At 40.0% G+C, this 23,742-nt stretch overlaps 1 protein-coding gene across 1 annotated transcript in view; it reads right to left on the bottom strand.

Moving 5' to 3' along the window:
* TFAP2D (transcription factor AP-2 delta) overlaps nt 1-23,742 on the bottom strand; it is a 55,627-nt gene that overhangs the window by 28,660 nt on the left and 3,225 nt on the right. Inside the window, exons 2-4 of the mRNA XM_025419009.3 lie at nt 22,750-22,810; nt 12,996-13,161; nt 12,702-12,820 (exon numbers count right to left, since the gene is read on the bottom strand). Coding sequence (XP_025274794.2) covers nt 12,702-12,820; nt 12,996-13,161; nt 22,750-22,810 — 346 coding nt within the window. The remainder of the gene's footprint in view (nt 1-12,701; nt 12,821-12,995; nt 13,162-22,749; nt 22,811-23,742) is intronic.

The following is a 23,742-nucleotide window of genomic DNA, read 5'->3' as shown; positions in this document are numbered from 1 at the left end:
ACAGCATGTGGAGTTGTGTATATTGATATATCTGCATATTGCAATATTGTCACAGAAAGGGATATTTGGATAACATTTTCATAGACTAATATATATATTTATCCTCCACTGCTTATGCAGGAGTGGGACAAGTGAAGCAGTGCAAACAGGAGGGTGGCAGCATGTCTCTTAAATTTTATGCTAAAACCTGATTCTGGCCCATTATATGCAAAGCTCTCACCGGGCGGTAGTTTTTAAAACAGTTTGAATGGAACAGCTGCTATTTACATTTACACTGACAGCCAGATCCTTCCTTCCCTTAGTTCTGTTTACTGCTTTCTCTTGCTTGCAATGTAACATTGTTACTGGATGTATAGCAATGCTACATCAAAAGAAGTGGCAAGTGAAGACACTCTGATATGTAGTTTAAATATGTGTATTATGACACAAAAGCTTTGTGTGTGGGGGCCCAAGAATGAATGAATGAATGAATCTGCGAATTACAACACACATGATATTCAGTAAGAATGACAAGTCTGGCAGGTATCTTAGAGTCAACAAGTTTAAGAAAAATAGAAGTTTTAGGATCAAGAAAGCACATGAAAGGGTGCCTGGGTGGTTCAGTCAGTTAAGTATCAGACTCTTGGTCTCATGGGTTGTGAGATCGAGCCCCACGATGGGCTCCACACTCAGTGGGGAGTCTGCTTGAAGATTCTTTCCCTCTGCCCCTCCCTCATGCACATGTGTGTTCACATGTGCGCATCCTGTAACTCAAATAAGTAAACCTTTTTTAAAAATAGTTTTAAAAAACATGTGAACAAGATTCTAGGGGATCTGACTGATTCATGAAGATAACGATCAATGAATTTCTTGGTGTCTGTGGTGGGACAAGATGCCCATGTGAACTACAAGCAAGTGAGGTGACCTGGTGGGAGAATGATCTGGGAAGGGCGGAGAACATTTGTCCTTCTATCTCCATATGGCAAATATTGCTGTGTCAACTCATATCTTTGTGAGATGAGGTAGGATGCCCTAGTTCTTTGTTTGCAAGACAGGCGTAAGCCATTTTTAAATTTTAATATGCTGTGCAACTTGATAAACCAGTCCCCTCCACTCTTTTTTACACAACTGAAGCAATACACTAACTTTAGCATGTATGACCATTTTATATCATGTCATTTCAAGAATATTTTAGAAGTAGGATGGATGTTTGGGGCTAAGGGTTATTGCTTGCACAGGAGTATTTTAATTGCAAGGCTTTAGAATCTATAAGTGAAGCAGGGCTTACCCTGCTTCCAAAAAAAGTAGAAACCCCTAAGAAGCATTCATTTTTTCAATAATGACATCTGCAGTGGGTGACTCATACTGAATAACTGTCTCAAGCCAACAGAAGTAAAATTACAGAATATGAGAAGAGCATAAAAAAAGGACTTGCTCCCTGATGTCAGGGCACTCATTTTTCACACTCAAAAGCAAATAGTGAACAACTATGGGAAAATATTAGGAAAAGTTTAAATGTCTATCACTGATGCAGCCTAGAAGTGGAAAGTTAATGGGAAAATGTTTTCTGGATTGCTTGTTTTTACTGAATTTCTGGATTCCCACACTATTTAACAAGAAGAAGATCTAAATATATTTTTAAATAGAAATAACTACAGCTAATTTTCAACCATTTGTAAGTCATTAAGGATTTTTCCTTCCTTTATTGTATTTAGGGAAAATGTACACTAATTTGCACTAAAGGATACTTCTATATTGTTAACACCAGGTGATTATTACCAACTGCCACTGTAACAATATTGCCCTAAAAACAATTTAGCTTAGTATTGCAATACCCAATGTTATTCAATAAAAGCAACAATTCATATGTGTTAACTTCTAGTCACATATCTATGATTTCAATTTTATTCATATGTATGTGAAATATGTGACTTCTAGTCACATATCTATGATTTCAATTTTATTTATATGTATGTGAAATAATCTGTGTGATTATTCTAAGAAGCACCTATTAGAAAGCAAACTTGAGGGGTGCCTGACTGGCTCAGTCCATAAAGCATGTGACTCTTGCTGCAATACTGGATGTAGAGATTACTTAAAAATCAAAATCTTAAAAAAAAAAAAAAAAAGAAAATTTGGGAATGTTTTTAAATCTGGATATTCCATTAAATAAACTGTCATATAATATCAACTTATAGTAAACTCTAGAGCTGAGGGACAAAATTAATATAGGCTTCCCAAACTATTCTGAAAGGAATGTACTCTATAGCACTACATATAATACAATCTCATGACATAAATAAGTGCCTTATAATGTGGTAGTTTCCTAGTTTAAAGATGATTTTGTTTAAACACCAACACTTTGTTTTTCAAAGCAATAGTTTTGTTTCCCATTCCACACCCTACACTTAGCATATCAACTGATTCATAAGAGGTACTCATTAAACATCTGTCAAAGGAACAAGCTTTCAAATATCTTATTGGTTAGTTATAACAATAGTCTTGTGAAAACTTCTAAAGAAAACAGTGAAAAACTAGAACAAAGAATTGTTAGAAAGAATGAACTATATTAGAAAATCCATAAAAATAGAGTGCATCATTACATCAAGGGAGCCATTTTTTAAAATAGACAATACATGTACTTTTCAACACTTGCTGCTCCCATAACCTGGGTTTTTTTGTTTTTGTTTTTAATGTACAGGTGTGACCCCCATATCAATTAACTCTAAGTATGTGCATATTTTGAAAGCTTCTAGGGACACCTGGGTGGCTCCCTTTGGCTCAGGGCATGATCCTGGAGTCCCAGGATTAAGTCCCACATTGGGCTCCCTGCGAGGAGCCTGCTTCTCCCTCTGCCTGTGTCTCTGCCTCTCTTGCTCTGTGTGGCCATCATGAATAAATAAATAAAATCTAAAAACAAAAAACAAAAAACAAAAAACTACTGTCCTAAGCTGAAGGGAAAGCATTGAGTAGGGATTAGCCGTATACCTTCACGAAATACAAGAATTCTGTGGCTTATACAAAAGGATGATAGTCACTATAAAGTCAATTTTAAAGGATACAGACCTCTGTCTATCTGCACCCTTGCATAGAGTTGTGCCTTATCTGGCTCATATGGTATAAATTTTATAAAGAAAAGGAGAGACGCCTGGCTTGCTTAGTTGGTACAACATGCAACTCTTGATCTCAGGATCATGAATTCAAACCCCACATTGGGAATGGAGCCTATAGATAGATAGATAGATAGATAGATAGATAGATAGATAGATAGATAAATATTAAAAAATAAAAACAAAAATTGGAAATGGGTGGTAGAAGTAGAAACAAGAGCCCTGCTAAGGAAATGAAGTCGTCAATCTACTGAAAAAGTGTATTTGGAGAGTGATGTAGTGTAAAATGAAGCTTGCTTTTCATACTAGTAGGGAAAAGATGAATTTTCAATAAAAGGTGTTGGGACAACTGGGTGGCCATCTGGAAAAAAACAAATGAAATTGGATCTATATCATGCATTTAACGACAAAACAAGGTCCAGATGGATCAACGATTTAAACAAAAAATAGAACCACAAAGTAATTAGAACATGGGAGAATTCTTTTATAGCTTTGGAATAAAAAAAGACTTTTAAAATATTACAGTTAAAACTAAAAACCATGATATAAGATGTATGAGACATATAGTTATACCAATATCAAAAAGCCTATATGACCTAGACCTAAACAAATAAGAAAACCAACAAAAAACTCCTAACAGCAAACAGACAAATCAAAGCTAGTGGTGGGGAGGCTTTGCAATTCAGATTAGAGACATTCAGCCAGATTTATCGTATATAATGAGCATTCACCAATCAATAAGAAAAATATTTAAAAACGCCTCATAGGGACAAAGTAAATGAACAGACAGCTAAGTTCATTAAATTCTGCTAGGAACACTCAACTCAACCTCCTTCATAACTGAGGTGCATTTTTTTTTAACCCATCAAATTAGCAAAGATCAAAAAGTTGATAGCACTCTCTTTGGGCTCAAGTACAGGGTGCTCCCCTTGCTGGTGGGGTCATAAACATATAACCACTATGGAGAACAATCTTCCAATAATCTGCTAAAATTACAAACTCAAATATCTTTTGATCCTGCAACATTCCTAGCAATTTATTGAATAAATGTACTTGCATATCTGCAGAATTATTTATGTAAATGTAAGGTTACTCATTGTATAATTCACAATTTGCAATGGCTGAAGATTGTAAACATCTATATAATAATCAATAGGGAACTGGCTAAATAAATTATGAGACATTCAAACAAGGGAATACCATGAGTGTTTAAAAGAATGGACAACTGGTAAGCCCTGAGAAAAAACATTATTATAAGGTGTGCAAAAAGAACCTAACAGCAGAATAGTGTGTATAGAATACTATAATTTCTTTTAAAAATTAAGAAATCCCATGCATACATACACATGTCCTCGGAAGGAAATAGAGAACCCATTTGTTTAATAGAACATTTATTTTCCTCCAGGAAGGGAGCTGAACAACTAGAGAATACAGTAAAGAGCAGAAATTTTACTATATGCTCTTTTGTAACTTTTATGTTTTCTACTATTTAAATAAATTATCTACTTAAAATCATATTAATTCAAAAGTAAAATTAATCTCTGATTCCGTTCTTAAGAGAGATTGAATTCTAAACTCAAATATTTGTTGTAAATTAAAACACAGGCAATTCCAAAATTGCCTTTGCTATTCAGCAGGATATAGACAATAACAGGAAGAACTACAGTCTATAATTTTATTAAAATACCTATGAATTTTGATAAATGTCAATAATGTAAATAAAGTAGAAACTGAGTGTTTGAAAAGCACATTAGTCAAGGCAAGAAAACTTGATATACCTATACTCACTCACTACACCTTTTCTCTTGAGAGTTCATTGCCAAGTCAGTTTTTCTAGACTGTGAGTATATTTAATCCTACATAAGATGTATGAGACAGATGTAGCAGCAATGAGTGAGGAGCATCAAAGATCTGTCCTTTCTTTACATACCATACAGCATCATTGCTGAGAAGACTGTGTCCAGCTAGAGATTACATTTTCTAGTATACCCCATACCTTTGGGATTGGATGTGGCCACATGACTAGTTCTTGGACTGTGAACAGTAGTAATATGGGTCACTCCTGGCCAAGTGGGTAAGAAGCTGTGTACTTTTGTCATCATGTATCTCCTTATTGTGAGCTCAGTGAATGGGACTCCTAGGACCTAGTGAAGGAAATAACTATAGATGGAAGGACTCTGGGTCCTTGAATGAAACTGTGAGAAAATACCCCTGGTGAGGAACTCCCACATCAGACTATGATGAGAAATAAGCTTCTACCATGTTAAGCCACTGAACATTTGGGAATTAACTGTTATAATAGCTAACATCATCCTAACCATTACAGATATTACAATCTTTACTTATAAACTAAGAAAATGAAGCTGAGTCAGGTTAAGTAACCAGCTCAAAATCTGACACAATTTCAAAGGTCACTTTATTTGGAGCAGGAGAGACATACTTGCTGAAGGGATAACACATTTTGCAAGTGGGACAACTAGCTCATATAAGTTAGAAGTTCAGGGCAAGGCCTAGAAGCTTACATTTTTTGAAACTAAAGAATGAAACAACAGCAACAAAGGATTTAAACTCAAGAAGAGTGAATGGAGATTATATATAATATTGGTAAATGGTCCCCTTTCTTTTGTTGGTGTATATTCACACTCTCCTCTGTTCTATACTCTTTTGAAATACACACACACACACACACACACACACACACACACACACAAGATTTGACCCCATCACAACAGAATGCAAGTCAAGGTATTTATGTTAATGGACGTAAGCAGTGCTTTCAGAATGCCTGGTGTTGCCCAAGAATGTTACATGAGCTTTTGCAAATTCAGCAGAACTGTCCCAGGAAAGCACCCACTCCAGTGAACAAAACTTCCCTCCAGCAACACTCTATAACTTTAACCATCTTGGAAAACCTCACATGAGGGGGGAGCAATGAGTAGGAATAATTACATCATTGAATCCTCATGTTTATTTTAATAACCACTGACTCTGCAAAGATTGTTCTGCAATAAAATACAAAGAGGGCAGCTAATAGAAGCTGCTGATTCATAAATAATAAATAAATAGTAAGGGTATTAGAATGAGAACAATAATATTGGCCAAATCCTTTGAATGTTTTTCAAAGATAGAAGTATTTCCACTATAGAATATTATACCAAGATCTCCTCAGAAAGGTATGTGTATTGGGTTAAACAACTCTAACCCACAATATTTTCCAGAGAGTAACATCTCTCTGATGTTAGAAAATCAGAATGAAACAGAAGAGAAGTCACAGCAATATGATTAAAACAGAGGAAACAAAAAGAATATCAAATTTATGATAAAGGGGGAAACAAGAAGTTATATCAGCTACTAATTATATATCTAAAACCCCTTAGATGAAGGCATATGGATAAAAAGGAAATATTATCTACTTTACATTCTGGGGACTGTGGATTCAAATTCAAATTCAAATTCATATCTCAGTCTAGTTCAAATATGTCTGTTATATGGGCCTAAAAAATCCCCACTCTAAATATCTGCTTTATCAAAGTTTTCATTTTCAAACAACTTTGTGAAGTCAGTTTCAAGTTCTTCATTCCAGCAGTTACTAGGTACAATATTTGTATCAGAAATGCTGTGAATTATTTAAATATAAATTTGCATTAAATAGCCCTCTCCTTTAAATTCTTAAAATAATCCCTAAAATGATTACTTTAATATATTGATTTAAGAACAATTTTAAGATGGCACTATTAGTTGAGTAACTCCATTTAAAAGAAATACGGGATCCCTGGGTGGCGCAGCGGTTTGGCGCCTGCCTTTGGCCCAGGTGGCCCAGGGCGCGATCCTGGAGACCTGGGATCGAATCCCACATCAGGCTCCCGGTGCATGGAGCCTGCTTCTCCCTCTGCCTATGTCTCTGCCTCTCTCTCTCTCTCTGTGACTATCATAAATAAAAAAAATAAAAATAAAAAAAAAACAACTTTAAAAAAAAAAAAAAAGAAATACAGGGGAAAGTTATTATAAAACAATTAAAAGCAATGATGGAAAGCCCAAGGCAAGCATGGAAATTTGGATTATTATGATGAAACTACTGTTATGCCAACGACTGGGGGAGTTTTTGAAAAACAAATGTTCATTTGCTTTTACAAAGTTTATATCATCTCTGCATGGAATGCCTACCAGTGTATCCATGCACTTCTTTTTTTTTTTTTTTTTTTTGGAAATTTCTACCAAAACAGAACCAATGGCAATGCTGTATTCAAATCTTTCCCAGAAGGGGTTTGACAACTACTATGACATCATAGAAGGCTGACATTCATGAAATTTATTTCTAAGTCTAGTGTATGAGGAATAAAGCCAGTTAGATATTAACTCATTTGTGCTTAAACCCTGTACCAAAATGGGGGTGGGGTGAGGTGTGTGACTGAATACTAACAGTATATTGGACCATCAGGATGTTTGAGAAATAACTCTATAAGAGTCTCAATCAACAGTCTTAAAAGACATTTAAGATATATCAAAATAAAAAGTTTCTACACAGGTTAAGAGACAATCAACAAAACTATAAGGCAAACTATAGAATGGGAGAAGATATTTGCAAATGACTCATCTGATAAACTGTTAGTATCCAAATATATGAAGAATTTATACAACTCAACAGCCAAAAACCAAATAATCCAATTTAAAAATGGGCAGAGGGCCTGAATAGACATTTTTCCAAAGAAGACATCCAGGTTACTAACAGACACATGAAAAGATGTTCATCATCACTTACCATCAGGGAAATGCAAATCAAAACCACAGAGAAATATCACCTTACACCTGTCAGAATGGCTAAAAAGAAACAACAGGTGTTGGAGAGAATGAAGGGAGGAGAGAACACTGGTGTATTGCTGGTGGGACTGCAAACTGGTGGAACCACTGTAGAAAACAGCATAGAGGTTCCTCAAAAAGTTAAAAATAGAACTGCCCTATTGCCCCAGCGATCATACTACTGGGTTTTTACCCTAATTCAAAGGGATACATGCACCCCTATGTTTATAGCAGTCTTATTTACAATAGCCAAGCTATAGGGACAGTCCAAGTGTTCATCGGTTGATGGGTTGTTCATGTACACATACACACACAATGGAATATTCAGCCAAAGAAAGAATGAAATCTTGCCATTTACAATGACGTCGGTGAAGCTAGAGAGTATAACACTAGGGAAAATAAGTCAGTAAGAGAAAGTGAGTAAGAGAATTACTGTATCATTTCACTCATATGTGGAATTTAGGAAACAAAACAGATGAGCAATAGGAATAAAAAGGGAGAGAGACAAACTGAGAAACAGACTCTTTAACTATGAGAACAAACTGAGAGAACAAACAGAAAGGAGGGGTTTAGAGGGAGGGATGAAATAGATGATGGAGATGAAGGAAGGCATTTGTGATGAGCACTAGGTGATGTATGGAATTGTTGAATCACTATATTTTACACCTAAAACTAATATTACACTATATGTTAACTAACTGGGATTAAAATAAAAGCTTTTTAAAAAGAGAGTCATTTAAGAAAAGCTATATTACTAGATACTGGTATTCAAATATACATATGGGTTATTGAAGAAAATCTAGGAGGGACGCCTGGGTGGCTCAGCAGTTGAGCATCTGCCTTCAGCTCAGGGCTTGATCCTAAGGTCCTGGAATCGAGTCCTACATCAGGCTCCCCGGAGGGAGCCTGCTTCTCCCTCTGCCTATGTCTCTGCCTCTATCTGTGTCTCTCATGAATAAATAAATAAATCCTTAAAAATAAATAAATAAACTTTAAATAGAAAAAGAACATCTAGGAGATAAATGGGAAATATCAATAAGAATGGTCAAAAAATACTATTCCTTCCCATAAGAACACATATTTATAAGAAAACTGATGGATGATTTTTGATGACTAGGAATATAGTTTTAGAATTTCTGAAAAAAATTAATCTGAAATGTTGCTGGCTCTTACAATATATGTTTGACAGGAGACAAGTTTCACCCAAAGACATGGTCAGTTTAAAGTCTTACAAGCACCAACTGGTAAATATGGGGAAGTTTTAATTTACCGCTTAAAATTATACAAGCAATTTTTCTTTCAATTTTTTTTTTTACATTGGGATAATGGCACGTTGTTCATTGTTGCAAACTTTACAAACACTAAACATTTCTGAACAGCTAGCCAGTTTTTCAGTTAACTTTTTCACTAGTCCCCCACACCCACACGACTTAGGAGTTGTCATCTCTGTGACCTAAACATTTGTCAAAATGGGCACCAGAAACAATAACACAAATGGTGATCCTACCATGAAGATTATCTAGTGTTTTCTAGCTAGTGGGTACAGTCACCAAAAGGCAATGTTTAAGACATTTCGAGGGAACTTTTTAAAAACACTTTGCTGAATTCTCATTTAAGGAAGTATGTGAGTAATTTTGCATGGCCCTGCCCCACCAAGCAAACAATCAGAGAAAGTTATTCTCTGTGGGCGCTATTCAGAGAGTCAGCAGACAAAAACCGAGCCTGAGTGGGCACCCAGCACAGCTGCCCTTTCACTAAAGAATCTGAAAGAACTAAATCAGACCCATATTAGTGCAAAAAAGGACCAAAATCCCAAAAGTACTGAAGAGAAGCATTAACTATGTCAAACTTCCAGGGGTTTTGATAAGTCAGAATTAAGTCACCATTATTCTGTATACATCTAGCATCATCTATAGGATTCCAAAGACTATGTGCCTACTGCACAAAATGGCATCTTGCTGGATGGAAAAGAGTCATCAGGTGTCATAACCAACCCAACCAAAATGTGGGAATAAAAATATACAGGAGAGTCCTCAACAACACAACTGCTCTTCAGGTCAGCCCAGCGATAAAATGAATCCTATTTTAATTTAGATGGCATATCCTTGTTCTTCAAGTATTAGATTCTTTCCATGTGTTAAGACAACTTACAGTTTTTTAAACTGTGGATCATGACTCAGTATGGGTTTTGAAATAAATTTAGTAGGTTTATAATCAGCATTTAAAAAGAACACAAAAATATGGAATCATATAAAAATCAGAGAATATAACACATCATAGTAAAACTTTTAAGTGTGTGCGGGGGGGTGGAGAGACCGAGAGATAGTGTGCATATGCATTTGAGGGTTATAATACATGGAGAGTTAAGGGATGCAAAAGGTCCTTTTGCCTCTGAATATATTTTCCTTGGCAGCCCCGGTGGCTCAGCGGTTTAGCGCCACCTTCAGCCCAAGGCGTGATCCTGGAGACCCGGGATCGAGTCCTACGTCAGGCTTCCTGCATGGAGCCTGCTTCTCCCTCTGCCTATGTCTCTGCCTCTTTGTGTGTGTCTCTCTTAAGAATAAATAAATAAAATATTTTAAAATAAATAAATAAATAAATATGTTTTCCTCAATTCCATCACAGTGAGTGTCTAGAATTAAACAATAAAAAATGTATTTCTCTACATCATGAGGATTTAGGGCATTTCAAAAGCATCCAATTAAAGTGTCTGGAAAGAATAAAATCTTAGGTTTCATCAGCCAAGGCTGATGTGACTCCTCCATGAACACACGTCAAATGAATAGAACACAGTTAGCTAGATACTTCTACGGTAGGAAAGGTATGTTGAAGAGTAGATGGCAAGACCACAAAGATCATCCTAGGAGTTCACATATTTAACTTGTACTTCTTCTGTTAGCATAGATTCATGATTCCTACACAGGATACTTCAGTGCTTGGTTACCATAAAAATCAGTAAGAAGACTTGTGAATATACCCTTTTATATATGGCTCTTCAGATATATTGGCCAGTATATTCACAGACACTACAGAAAATGGTCTTTGCTAGGGCCTTTAATTTTCACACTTATTACAAATTTTATGAGAATTCAGCCAGTCCATCCTAGGAAGTGGAAAGGATTTCAAGAAACATTTAGATCAATGATCCTTAAACCTCATAATACATTACAATCATTGGGGGTGTTGAAAAAAGAATAGATGCCTGGGCCATACCCCCAGAGATTGAGTTTCAATTGGTTAGGGAAGGGGCCCAAATATTTTTTATAAACCTCCTGAGTTGATTTTCCTGCAGAGTTGGGTTTAAGAGCCAATCAAGTCCTACCACTCATATGATTCTTCAATGCACTTCATTATATTCTGAGTGTTTTGTTCTATTGTTAAATAGCTATAATTATCTTCTTACTTAAATTGAACAGGAATCTATATACTTTTAGAATCAACCCATGTGTCATTTTTTTCTACCTCATCCTTTCCCCAGTACTCCCAACCCATATGAGCGGATGACAGGTCAACTTCTACCATCCGTCAGTTCTCAGTATCAGCACACACAAGCAAACACATCACAAAACATAGGACAATAGTAATGGTAATACCAGTTAAATGTTGGTGGTCAATAATGTTGTTGTTGTCATTACTGCAATTAGGGAACAAAGCAAATGTCTAGAACATGCTAGTTTACAAAGTTATACAGTAAATGGTATGAATTGATAATCTGGATAAAGGCAAGATTTTTTTAAGATTTTATTTTTCATGAGAGAGAGGGAGAGAAAGAGAGGCAGAGACATTGGCAGAGGGAGAAGCAGGCTCCCTGCAGGGAGCCTGACGTTGGACTCCATCCCAGGTCTCCAGGATAAGGCCCTGGGCTGAAGGTGGCGCTAAACCGCTGAGCCACCCAGGCTGCCCAAGGCAAGATTTTTTTTTGCGTGTGTTTCCATTACTTTTCACTTCCTATAGTGCCTTATAGACAATAGAGTAGCCAAGGCAAGAAAAGTTTCACAAGTGTGTTTAGGTGAGTTTTGATTAAAAGGCCCCTTTGTTCAGATTTAAAATAATAGCATTCTGGGTTATGGAAGAACTCTCCTTTGACATTCAAAAGCTCCCCCAAAAAGTTAAAAATAAGCCTTCAATAATACCTCTTCTTAAAAGAAGTTTGAATAAGATTATGTAGTTTAGTCCTTACAGAAGAAACAAAAAGGAAAAGGTAAGTTGGGAAAACAATACCTTCTGGGAATATATTACTGCCTCTGTCTCTATATCACTGGTTAACCTTAACCCCTCTGTAACTCAGCTTATCCACCCATAAAGCCATGGAACTTCACTGTACTTTAAGAGATGCCTACTAGGATTAACACAATATGCTCTCAGGCTTGGTATCCTGCCTAGACTCCTGTGAACACTATATAAAGGGTGATTACTTATCCTATAGAGCATGTTGCACTGCATAATAATTAGGTAAACCAGATTTACCTGAACTCCAAGATAAATAGTAATAAAAACGACAGTAGCAAAGCCAGTTTTTGTTGTTGTTGTTGTTGTTGTTGTTGTTGCTGTTATTTAGAAAATACTGGTCGAAGTACTTAAATCTTGCATTGTCTTCTTCTTTATTATTGCCAGGATTAGTATATTAAATGACATTTTAATTATCTAAGCCTTATGTTGTCTAATTTAGTTATCTTTGTCATGATTAACTGGGAAATTCACCTGTAACTGTTAACTGTCTTGCTTAATACTATAGGCAAAAATGAAACAGCATAATCTGACAAATCTGAGTTTGTTAACTTTCTACCATTACCTTGCAGAGCTGAAAAATCATACCTTCAACTAAGGAAGTAAGGAGGGTAACATTGGCTGCTTTCCGTCTTCCTGCTGGCAAATTCAGGCCAAGCCTATCCAGTTTCTCTCTCAGGCAGCGGCCCCCATTCTTGGATTTTGCTCTGCCCAAAAACAAAATAAAAACTGGGTTTTGAAAGTTCACATTCTAAGGGAATTGATGAGAGGATGTGACCAGGTGGGGAATTCAACATGAGACCGAAGGCCTAAAGACAGAGGGCTGAGGAGTATTGTATCAGTACAGTTAGAAGACACAATGTGCCAGAAAACAGTTCTTACCTTCTCAAAATGCCTCCCAGGAGTGAAGCATTGAGGCATTCAGGTGGTGAGAGGCGCCTCTTCACCTCAGCAATGGTCACCTTGTATTTGGAAGTTGAACTGAGAAGGGACAAACGGCCAGGGACAGAGCAAAACAAGTCTGTGGGGTTGACCACACATGTGCCACCTTGAAGAGGGGGGAAATATATTACATATTAGTGACAGTGAGAGGAGATAATTGCACGAAAGACAGTTAACATCAAGGCACTACTTGGGATTTGGGAATACATGGCAACAACTATTCTCATGTATACATCACCTGGATCATCTCAGAAAGCTCCTCTGAAGATGTCCTTTCAAATAACAATAAAGATTTTATCCTTCAAATATCATATAAAACATGTTTGTGGGGTTACAATTTTTAGCAAAAATTAGCATCCTATCTAGTGTTGGCTGGCTCATCAGTGCTAATTTTGACATACACACACACAAAACACACTTCAAAGAACCCCAAACTCCACCAGTTAACCCCACAGAGGGTATGTATTATTTTTTCATTTCTCTATGAGTATGCACGTATGTGCAATATATACAATGGATGGATTTATTTTACCCATGACTTACTATGTAGACAAGAGTTTTGAAATCTCTTTTCCAAATTGTTTGAAAATGTCCATCTCTTTTTGCTTATCCACTTACCAACTGTAGGTACTGGAATAACTCAGTTTCCAGGTACCACCAAAAATAATCAGCCCATTGTCATAAATTTTCAACCCATGTGGGTGTGGATGATAGGTCACATCTCTCTACCACATGCTAAGACCTCAGGATTGGCATACCCAGTCAAATACAGCACAGCACTTAGAACGCAGTAATGGTTACATTAAATGTTAGTGGCTAATGATATTATTGCTTTGGTTGTTGTTATTATCATTATTACTATTAGGGAACAAAGCAAAGATAACTGCTAATAGCTAAATCACCAAAGCAATTTTGCCATTCTAGGGCCCCTGGAGCAGAATCCTTTTGTCTCCAAGCTCCAGAAAGCCCCTTGAGTTTTGCTCTCCTCTAGGATAACAGAGTACATTCCCTAACTTCAGGCACTTAAAGTAGACTTGAGGACCCAAGATGATAATCATTGAAGAGAGTTTCCTGCTGCCCAGTTCTCCCATACTGCAAAAATCCTGAGCCAAAGTCCATACTGCTAACATGGTGGCTACACAGCCCTGACATCTAAGGCTGCCTCTTCATGCATTGAACAATCTGAAGGCCAAGCTTATGAGGTTCATTGGCAAGTTCAAATTCAAGGCTTGCTTTCCTGAGCACACATTTGGTTCTTCAACTATGGGAGATCTTAAGACTCATCTCCAAAAAAAGGTCAAATTCTATGGGAGAAAAGAGAAAAATAGGTGGAAGAAGAAAAACAAACAGGAGTGTTGCCCAAAATCTTTTTACTCAAAGGGACCACCCTCAACTGGCAGCACTGACATCTCCTGGGAGCTTGCTAGAAATGCAGAATCTCAGGTCCAACTTCAGACATTCTGGGTCAGAATCTGCATTATAACAAGATCCCCAGGAGGTTCATGAGCACATTAAAGTTTGAGAAACCCTGGTCTAGGACTTGCCACTTGCCTCTCACATAGCTCCTCCCCTCCTTTACTAGGCCGCTCAGGTACAATGTATTGCTGAGGTTTCTGGCATTCAGATTTAGGTGTGTTCTCTGGGCACTGTGGCTAAGGAACCTGGGAGGATACTTAAAAACATGAAGGGGTCCTGGATCTGAGTGGAGAGACAGGTTGACTTTACCTCACTCTTTTTTTTTTTTTTTTTTTAACCTCACTCTTAAAGTGTTTCTACCCCTGTACTACCTGGAATTCTTGGAGGCTGTCCTAGAGTCATCCAAGTTTCCCCTAAAAGTATTGGGACAAATGTCTTTCTCCTTGACATTGGTAAGGCTGGTGATCACCTTGAATGATCTCCCAAAACAGAAGAGAGGATATTGCAAATATTGGAGCAGCCAGCCTTCTCCAAACTGGAAGACAAGTCCTGTACACTTGGCTAAATTCCCAATGTTAGTGTCTGGAAACTGGCCCTCGGTCTGAAATCTGAGAGGTCACAATCTGTCAAACTGTCAAACTGAAATCCTTTTCCTGGCATTAAACTTGCGGTTAACATAGCAGAAAAACATGCAAATGCCTTCCTCAGGAGTTCTTGACACAAATTCACCTAGGCTTCCCCAATTTTCATTGTCATAGAGAACTTTAAAGCTCATCATCATCGTCATCATCATCATCATCATCATCATAGTTTTCCCAGATTTGGGGGCCTGGAACTACCATTATCCTTTCATTGATTCTCTCCCTTTATACCTACAGATACAAGATGCATTTTACAAATAAACTCTTATATGGCTTTTCAAAAGTTGAGATGAACAAGAATATATCAATGAAGCTGGCTTTTAGCATCATACTGTCAGGCTCAGGACCCTGATAACTTTAGGACTTAGGTCATTGTGGGGTCATGTGAAGCAAAAATATTAAGAAATCATGTCTATATTAAAATTCAAAGAGCCCTCTTCTGAAAATGGGCCTCCACCCACAGTCATGGAATCATAAGCAAATTTACATTCTTACATAAGCCCTCTTCACTTGTACAATAGCCAATACACAACTGAGGACACAAGGAATCTTATCCAATGGTTCTCAAGTAAATTATGAGAGAAGAATATTTGTGCATGTGTTACTTTCCTAGCAAGCCAAGGGAAAAGAAGGCACAGTTTTAGACCTTTTCTAATATATAGTGGGTTAGAAACCTAATTTAGGGAGCCACAGAAGAATATAAAAGATTTTTTTGGAAAAAAAAAAAGGAGTTAAATCTGGCTTTCTCCAATTGGAAAATTGTCCCCTTTTGGCAAAGTGAATCCCATGTGCTGAAAGCCAGCTGCTCCCAGGGAAGTCACTGGATCTGCTACCTAGCCAAGTGTTATCTCCCCGGGCTCCGGGTCTTTCCTGCATCCAGGTTGGGCTTTTGGCTTATGCTCAAATAAGCATTTATTAGGTAAGTTACACAGGCTGCATATTAAGAGTATGCTTTATGCACACACAAACTGCCTGGAGGATTTATTTTGTATTCAGAATTAGCCATCAACTCTAGAGGCTTTTATTTTTTATGTCACAGCATCTTTAAAGGGAATTTCTGTTGCTTTGATAGTTGGCATTGCTGCAGCCTTGGGGAACTCTCTCGTCCTGGCTAAAGATTTGGCAACTTGTAGAATTTGCAGCAGCATGGAGAACCTGATATCTTTCTTCTCAGTGGTTTATTTTTGGGGGAGGAAGAAAAGAGTAATGGGTCCACATAACCAGATTTTTGAATTTAGAATGAAGGTCCAGAGATTCTTTAAGGGGATCCAGACCACAGATAGCAATGATGAGATTTCAAAGGAAAGTTAGGAGAGTTGACCATGCCAAGCCATTTACAGTACTCATCTCCAGTGTTACCAGCTGAAGTCCTTCAGGGCGCCTTTGTTGCATGTTGGCTCTTATTGAAATTATGTAGCGTTCATTCTATATCCAGCACTCCACTTAGAGGTGTCTCTGGCCCCACAATCCGGGTATTCATAGTGCCCAGAAGTAAAACTTCTATGGAGGGCACTATTTTCAAAACTGAAATTTGGAGATAGGGCTTCCCATTTCTAGTGACGCTCTAACTCAAATCTGTAGCTGTAGAAACAGGCATAAGAAATCAGGTACTATCTACTTAAGGTCACCAGTCTAGAACATGACTATCATAAAAGAGATAACTTTGCCATAGCTACAGGGAAATGTCAGCCAAAGAAACTGCAGGGGACAAAACTAGGCATGAAAAACACACAATGCAGATCCTTCAGCTGCCTGAACTTGTTTGATCTCATGAGGCCAAAGAAAAACCAGGCGGGGCTTTGTTTGCTCTTTCTGGTGTGGCTGGAGACACTGGCCCCGGGTTGTCAGACACAGTATGATCTGCGAGTAAGAGGCTGGCCAACTCACGATCCGTGCGACCTCTGAGGAATAGCTCTGAGCCTTGGTCTGTCCTTCTGCAAAATGGGGATGCTCACGCCTGCCCCATTCACTTCCCCAGCTCGTGAGGAGCAGCAAAGGAAAATGGACGTACCCGTGCTCAGCAACCTGAGCGAAGCCCGCTCAACTCCACCACTGTGTTGAGCACCTACACGTCTCCGGGGTGCGAGCTGCGGGGCGCAACGGGATCCCCACCCACGTTTTGCGCCGCTGCGGGATGGAAGGACCAGCGCCGACGCCTGAGCGCGCTTTTCCTCGTCTCATCCAGGCAATCAGGGCAGAGGAAACAGCCGCGGCCGTCTCCAAGGAACCGTGGGTCTCCTGGCGCCCCCAAAGCTGCCTCTAAGCCACGTGCCCCCTCTGGGTGCCTTCCTCTCGGAGAGCGGGTGATGGCTGGAGGCCCCGCGCGCTGGGCAGGTGCGATCGATACCTCGCGGCGGGCTTGCGGGCGCCCGGCCCTGACGCGCAGCCTCTCCCTCTCCCAAGCCGCAGCGCCGCCCCACTCCCCGCCGCTTCGGTGTTGACATAATTAGACCAAATCTTGAGAGCAAAATAAACGTTCTGTTCGCCTTACAGCCAAACAGATGTTTACAATTCAAATGAAAGAAATACAAACGGCAGGGATTTTTTTTTCTCCCCTTCTTCATCTCCAGTGATCGCTCGTTTTTTTTTTTCTGACACATTAAAAATGTGTAAGCGATTATAGGAGTTTCCTGTCCCTGTTTGTTCTGCGGGTGCCTTTCTGTGAGGTGTGCGTGTGAGCTGGGTGGGGTAGGATCATTCGCTGCTGCTTCCTCTCCAGCCCTTCGCCCTTCTCAATCCCAAACCTCCCGCGTAATCCCCTCGTTTCTCCTCCCCACCCCCCGCAGCAGATACTAATTGTAATCAAGCAGCAAAGGGATAGTGGTTTAATTGCAATCAAATAGGCCTCAAATGATGCATCAGCCGCTAACTGAGCTGTTTGAGGGAAGGATATACCCTTACAGGTATAACTGGATTACCAGGTTTGAACACGCTCCTCCCAGTGCAGATTCCAGGCAGAACAAAAGAAAGGAGGTCTGCACTAAGAGACTTACTGGTTTAATGTGGCAGTGGGTGTGTAATTGTGTGTGTGTGAATTAATCCCCATTTCTCAATGCAGGGAGTGCTTTGATTCTTGTTATTTTCAAAGCAACAAAGAAATGAGAGAGAAGGCAGTAGGCTAAGGAAAAGGTGCTCCCCTACCCCCGCAAAAGAAAAAAAAAAGGTTTTTAAGAAACCATGCCTATAGATCCTTTGGTATATGAATTTCAGTCTTCATATAAAGAAGATTGGATTCCAAATTTGCAGCATCTGTATTTGGGGACTAACGAGGCAGGAGAGGTGTGTTTCTGCTGTATTTTCAAAATGGATGAGCTTTAGAGATGAGTTTTGGCGATTCTAGTAAAGAGAGATTCTGGGGGCCCTGACAAAAGAAGAGGAACAAGGCTTCCCACCCTACTCCAATGTAACTCCTTCTGGAAGCCGCTGAGAGAGCCCGAGTCTCTTTCTAACTCGAGTTCCAAAGCTCAGGGCCCTCGCAAAACTGAAAGCGCAGAATCAGCTCATCCATCCTCCTGCCCAAGCAGCCTGTGGGCAGCCAGCTGCGGGGGCTGTAGAAGGGAAAAGCGGTCAGGTGCATCCACCCGGTTATTGGCAGACTGGGTGATTGATGCTAAACTCCATTTCACAGAAGCATTTTAAAAAAATTAAATCAGATCTGACAATGTTTGTACCTCAGCGTAAATGCCTCCTCCTTGGCGTGCCAGTCACCTCTAAGCAATCTGACAAACTCCAGCTCTCTTAAAACGTGCAGAGTTCAGATCATATTAATTCCCCAAAAATGTTTTGATTCAAAGTAGTTTGTATTTTGTGTAGCCACGGGCAATCCGGAAAGCGCTCCTGCCTGCCCGTGGCCGGGTCCGCTCCCTCTCCGCGTGGCCCAGAGGCTATGGCGGTATTTAAGCGTCTGAAATTAGCCTGGGGCTGCAAGGCAGAGTGATCACAAAGCGAAACAAGGGCGCTTCCCCTCTTCACTTTTTTCATTTTTTCTTTCTTGCCTTTTTTTTTTTTTTTTTTTTTGAGTTTGCCATCCCGATTTCTCAAAAAAGACCAGGGCCAAAATGTCACTTCTCACCCAACTATGGGAAAGCTGAGTCCTCTCGTCTCACCTCCATCCTCGTCTGAAGGCCACAGCCCCCTACCCTACTGAACCCCTACCCCCGCCATTCCAATCTAGACCCATTCATTATTAGCATCATCATCATCGTCGCCGTCGTCATCAACATTGTTCTACTATTAAATTCTCAGAGCGAGAAATGAAAGGGACCAGCGCCTGACAAAGGGGAGGAGGCCATGAGGGAGCCTCAGAAGATTCATGGGGAAAAGAAGAGTGGGTTTTCCTTTCTTTTTTTAATGATTAAAAACACAGACGACTCCTGTAAATAGAAGCCTCATTTCTTCAAGAGATGCCTTTTGAAACCCAGTATCTGAATATTCAACGAAGGCAAAGCTCCACTCTGTACGTACAACATTAATATGATCTCTGCAGAATTTGCTACTCAGAAATATTAACATATCAAAGCCGAAGCCGGAGGCGAGAGAAGCTATCGATACTCGAGCGCAGGGTAAAGTAAAGATTATTGGTTCTGATGGTTGGAGTGGCGGGGCTGCGGGCAAAATCGCGCACACCATTAAGCGAGAGTGAGCGCGCGGGAGCTGTACCTCCGAGGCGGTGGCAAATATTTTATCTAGGTGGTAATTACCTTGCCGCTGCCCCTCTTAGGCGCTTTCTTTGGCTACCAGGCCTTCATTAGAGGCAAAAACAATATGACTGCCACTTATCGAAGTGAGTCAGAGAAGTGGTATTTTGTTCTTTGCAAATAGAAATGGCCAAATTTAAAGAACTGAGCACCTCCCTCAACCCCCCCACCCTCAACCCCCCCCCACACACACACATACACACACACTGCAAACCAGGATAGCCTCTCCCTGGTGAACTCATGTGGGCACTTTGTGGTCTTTCTTCTTGAAGAGTACTCAGGAGACTTTGGAAGTGAAATCTGTTTTGTTCCTCCCCACAGTAAATTCTGAAAATCATTGGAAATGTAAGTTTATCAGAGAACTTAGCAGGGGGAGGAAAGATAGCAAAAAGTTGTGCTTTTCAAGAAATCATGTTTCCTGTGGAGAGTCACCTGTAAACATGGATTAGAAGAGAAACAGAACATTCCTATCTAAACAATACATATTACACAATATGGCAATAAGGCAGACTGCCTGACTTAGTGTCCTTCTGAATTGTGATGAACAAAGGTGACTTGAGCTATTTGTAGTAGGAATACAGTGCACCACCAAGACAACAGAGAGAAGGGGCTTCTTTAGCTCTTCTTTGAAAACGGGGAGTCCTGAGTTGAGGGGCTGGGCAGGCTCCTGCAGGATGTACAAAACCTTTTAAGCAAGACTTCCTTGCTATCCATTTGTAAATTGTCATGAACATTGATTGTTTCAGAGTAACAGACGCACACAGACACACACTTGGTCTCCGGGGTTCAACCAAGTTAATTGGCCTTTCTCTAAGACATGTGGAAATGGAATAAACTCAGCAGCTAAATTCTGAATTCCTTTGCAGGGTGGGGGGGTGGGGGGAGGAGGTCTGGGGTTTAGTCAAACAATACAGATAAAAGCCCCAAGTTACCGCCCCTTTCTCTTTGGAGCTATGTTGGACTCCTAAAAGATCAATATTTGGTTTAAAATAACAGGATCCACACTGATTTTTCAGGTGAAACGAAGTGACACCGAATCCTACAAGAACAAGAAAACATTACCTAAGGAAGACCATTTCTGTGGCCCTCATAGGACAGGACCACAGTTCCCATTTTGTAGTTCCCCAAGAGCCTAGGCCTTTCTTGGTGGTGGTGGGGAATGCTGAGGGGGTGTCCCCTAAATCTCCAAAAACTCAACTGATTACCTAGCCACCTCCCTTCCATCTCCCGCCCTCGGTCTCAAATAATTCCCACCCTCAGCCAGCTACTGTAAGATCTGATGCAATTTCCAAGCGTTGAGAAGGTGATCGAGGAGCCAGTGCCGAACTGAGCGCGTCTACCGCAGTAGCGCCAGCCGGGCTCTGGGAGGAGCCGGCTCTGGGCGCTAATTAGTGGCGCTGTCCTTCAGCACCACCGACATCTCCGTGCGCCCTGAGCGCTCAGCCTCACCTTTAGCGTGACCGCCCCAACAGACCCAGATCAGCATGTCTCACCAGACACCTCTCTCACTATGCATTTTAACCCCTCCCTTGAACCGTATGTGTATTTTATTGCAATTCTCACCAGTCTTGGGACTATTTCATATCGCTTCAACATGGCTGAATGTTAGTTAGCCTGGCTGACAAGCCTGATGTTACTCATTAAAAAAAAAAAATCCTTATGGAGCAACACTAGTGTTTTTTTTTTTTTTTAAATAGTTTCCAATCTCCATTGAGTGAAACAACAGAGTTGAAGGGGCTATTCCAAGTACCCACTATGACAACTGTCCAGTTCCAAAAGAAAGGCAATCTGTGTTTTCTTTCCTCCTCGATTTAAATGGAATTTCATATCGGACACCCAGTTGTAAAGCCTGCAGTTTAAACATGAAAGAATCCACTTCTTTCTTCGGGAAAGCAGTGGAATCTTTCAACAAGCTTTGAAAGGGATGGGCAGGGACTGGAGGACATTTATTTGGTGCCATCAGAAGTGATTCAGTCTTTAGTAGTTCAGTTACTAAAGACAACTGCGGCCCTGGAGCTGGAATTAGCCCTGGTGAATAGGCCACATCTTATTAATTCGTATGAAGTTGGGATAACAGCTGGTCCCCTTGCCTTGTGTGCTCCTCGGGTTACTCAGCTTTGCTAGGAAAATAAGCTTCAGAGGCTCTGGGTACAGTTAAGTGGGGAAGCCAGCAAAATCTGCACTGCCTTGAGGCCCTTAAAATGTCATAGTTCAAAACCTTTTGTCAAAATGGAACATCTGAGATGCAGCCCCCCTCAGTGTCTGAGCCAAAATCAACAGCTCTCAACTCTTGCCTCTCTCCCCCACCCCTTTCCAATTCCATGGGTAACTCTGGATTCAGATGTTTTCCTCAACAGATGGGAACAAGAAAGCTTTATCCGGTACAGTTAACACCACCTCCTCCTCCCACCTCCCTTAAAGAAAGAAATGTTCTGGACACTTAGAAAAATAAGGGCAGCTACAATATTGGTGTTTCATTAGCCTTCCCTGAAGCCTCAACGAATCTAGCCTTTCATAGAATCCTTCAAAGCCTCAAGCTAACACCATCACCTCAATCACCCAGGCTGTGGCTGGCACATTTAGGGCTAAAAGGGACCAGAAATTCTGCTTGAGGATGTGGTGATAGAGAAAAGAGGTGTGAGAAGGATTTTTTCCCTTTCTTTTCTTTTCTTTTTTCTCCTCCCCCAACCCCTCAACTTTGATTTTGTCACTGTTCCATGAAGAACAACAAATTGCTTCTATCACAGCTCTTTGGGGCACAGGCTGGGTTCAAGCCTCAATGGAGGATGGGAGTATGCCTATGTGGGACAAAAGTAATTGACCATGAGCAGTTGTTTTCTTAATCATCAGACAAGGGATCTGATGCCTAACAGCACCACTAGATCTTCAAAACAAAGTATCAGATGAGAGAAGAATGTTTCATTTTAACACGTCACTTACCTCTTCTTATCACTCCACCTTGACCATTGAGAACAAGCCCACACTGGGCTTCCACGGAACCCTTAATAAAAGAAAAACAATGAAAAGCACTCAAAGAAATACTAATAGGTATGACCACATGAGTTAAGTCTCTTAATCTGCCCCATTCCCAAACCTCATATCCCCATAGTAGACATTTGAAAGTAACCATTGAGCTGGAGCAAGTTTGGCAGCACACATGATTTCAAGGGGGAAAAAAGTACCAGAAAAACCACAATCTAAAAGTTGTATAAATCTTAAGGTATGCATTTTGCAGTACCATACAATATTATACTTCAAAGCACCTGAGTGCCTTTCATCTTGACATAAGGGAATGAGAAGCCCTTTGAGTCCCCATCAAGGCACATAGCACATATATAGACAGTTCCCACGGCACTTTCTGCGTGGAGTAAATTATACTAAGAGTGTCAAGTCTGGCACTGTGGGTTTCTTGGGAGCTCAGAGGAGCCATTTCAAGTGCAGGCTTCAAGATATCTGATGTTGGTTCTGCTTTACCACAGAAGTAGGAGTATCCTACCCAAAATATGTCTTAGAGGGGAAACACCTTCAGGCTCACCCACAGGAGATCCTTAGGCTCCTACTGGATTGAGGGATCATGTGAGCTGGGATGAAGGAAAGGGTTTGCTGATTTTTGATTAAGAAAAATAAAAAATTTCTCTCTCTTTTTTCCCCTGAGTTGAAATGTGTTAAAGGCTCATTTTCCTTTACAAACAAACGAGGTATTGGACATGAAAGAGGCCTTGAAGGGTGTTAACCTACCCAACAGCCCGTGAAGAGTTAAGTAAATGCGGAGAGAGTCGGTGCATAATAAAAACCCACTTTACAAAACAACCTTTACAGCCCTGGCTCCCTTTCGCTTCCCCATTTTCACCATATTGAGGCAGGCCTGTAAGACCCCCTTTTCAACCTACTCACGAGCTCTTTCTTATTTTAAATGTTCTGCCTTAAAGTGAT

Source organism: Canis lupus, chromosome 12 (assembly GCF_003254725.2).
Source record: "Canis lupus dingo isolate Sandy chromosome 12, ASM325472v2, whole genome shotgun sequence".
Lineage (NCBI taxonomy): Eukaryota > Metazoa > Chordata > Mammalia > Carnivora > Canidae > Canis > Canis lupus.
This window is presented reverse-complemented; position numbering and strand designations above follow the sequence as displayed.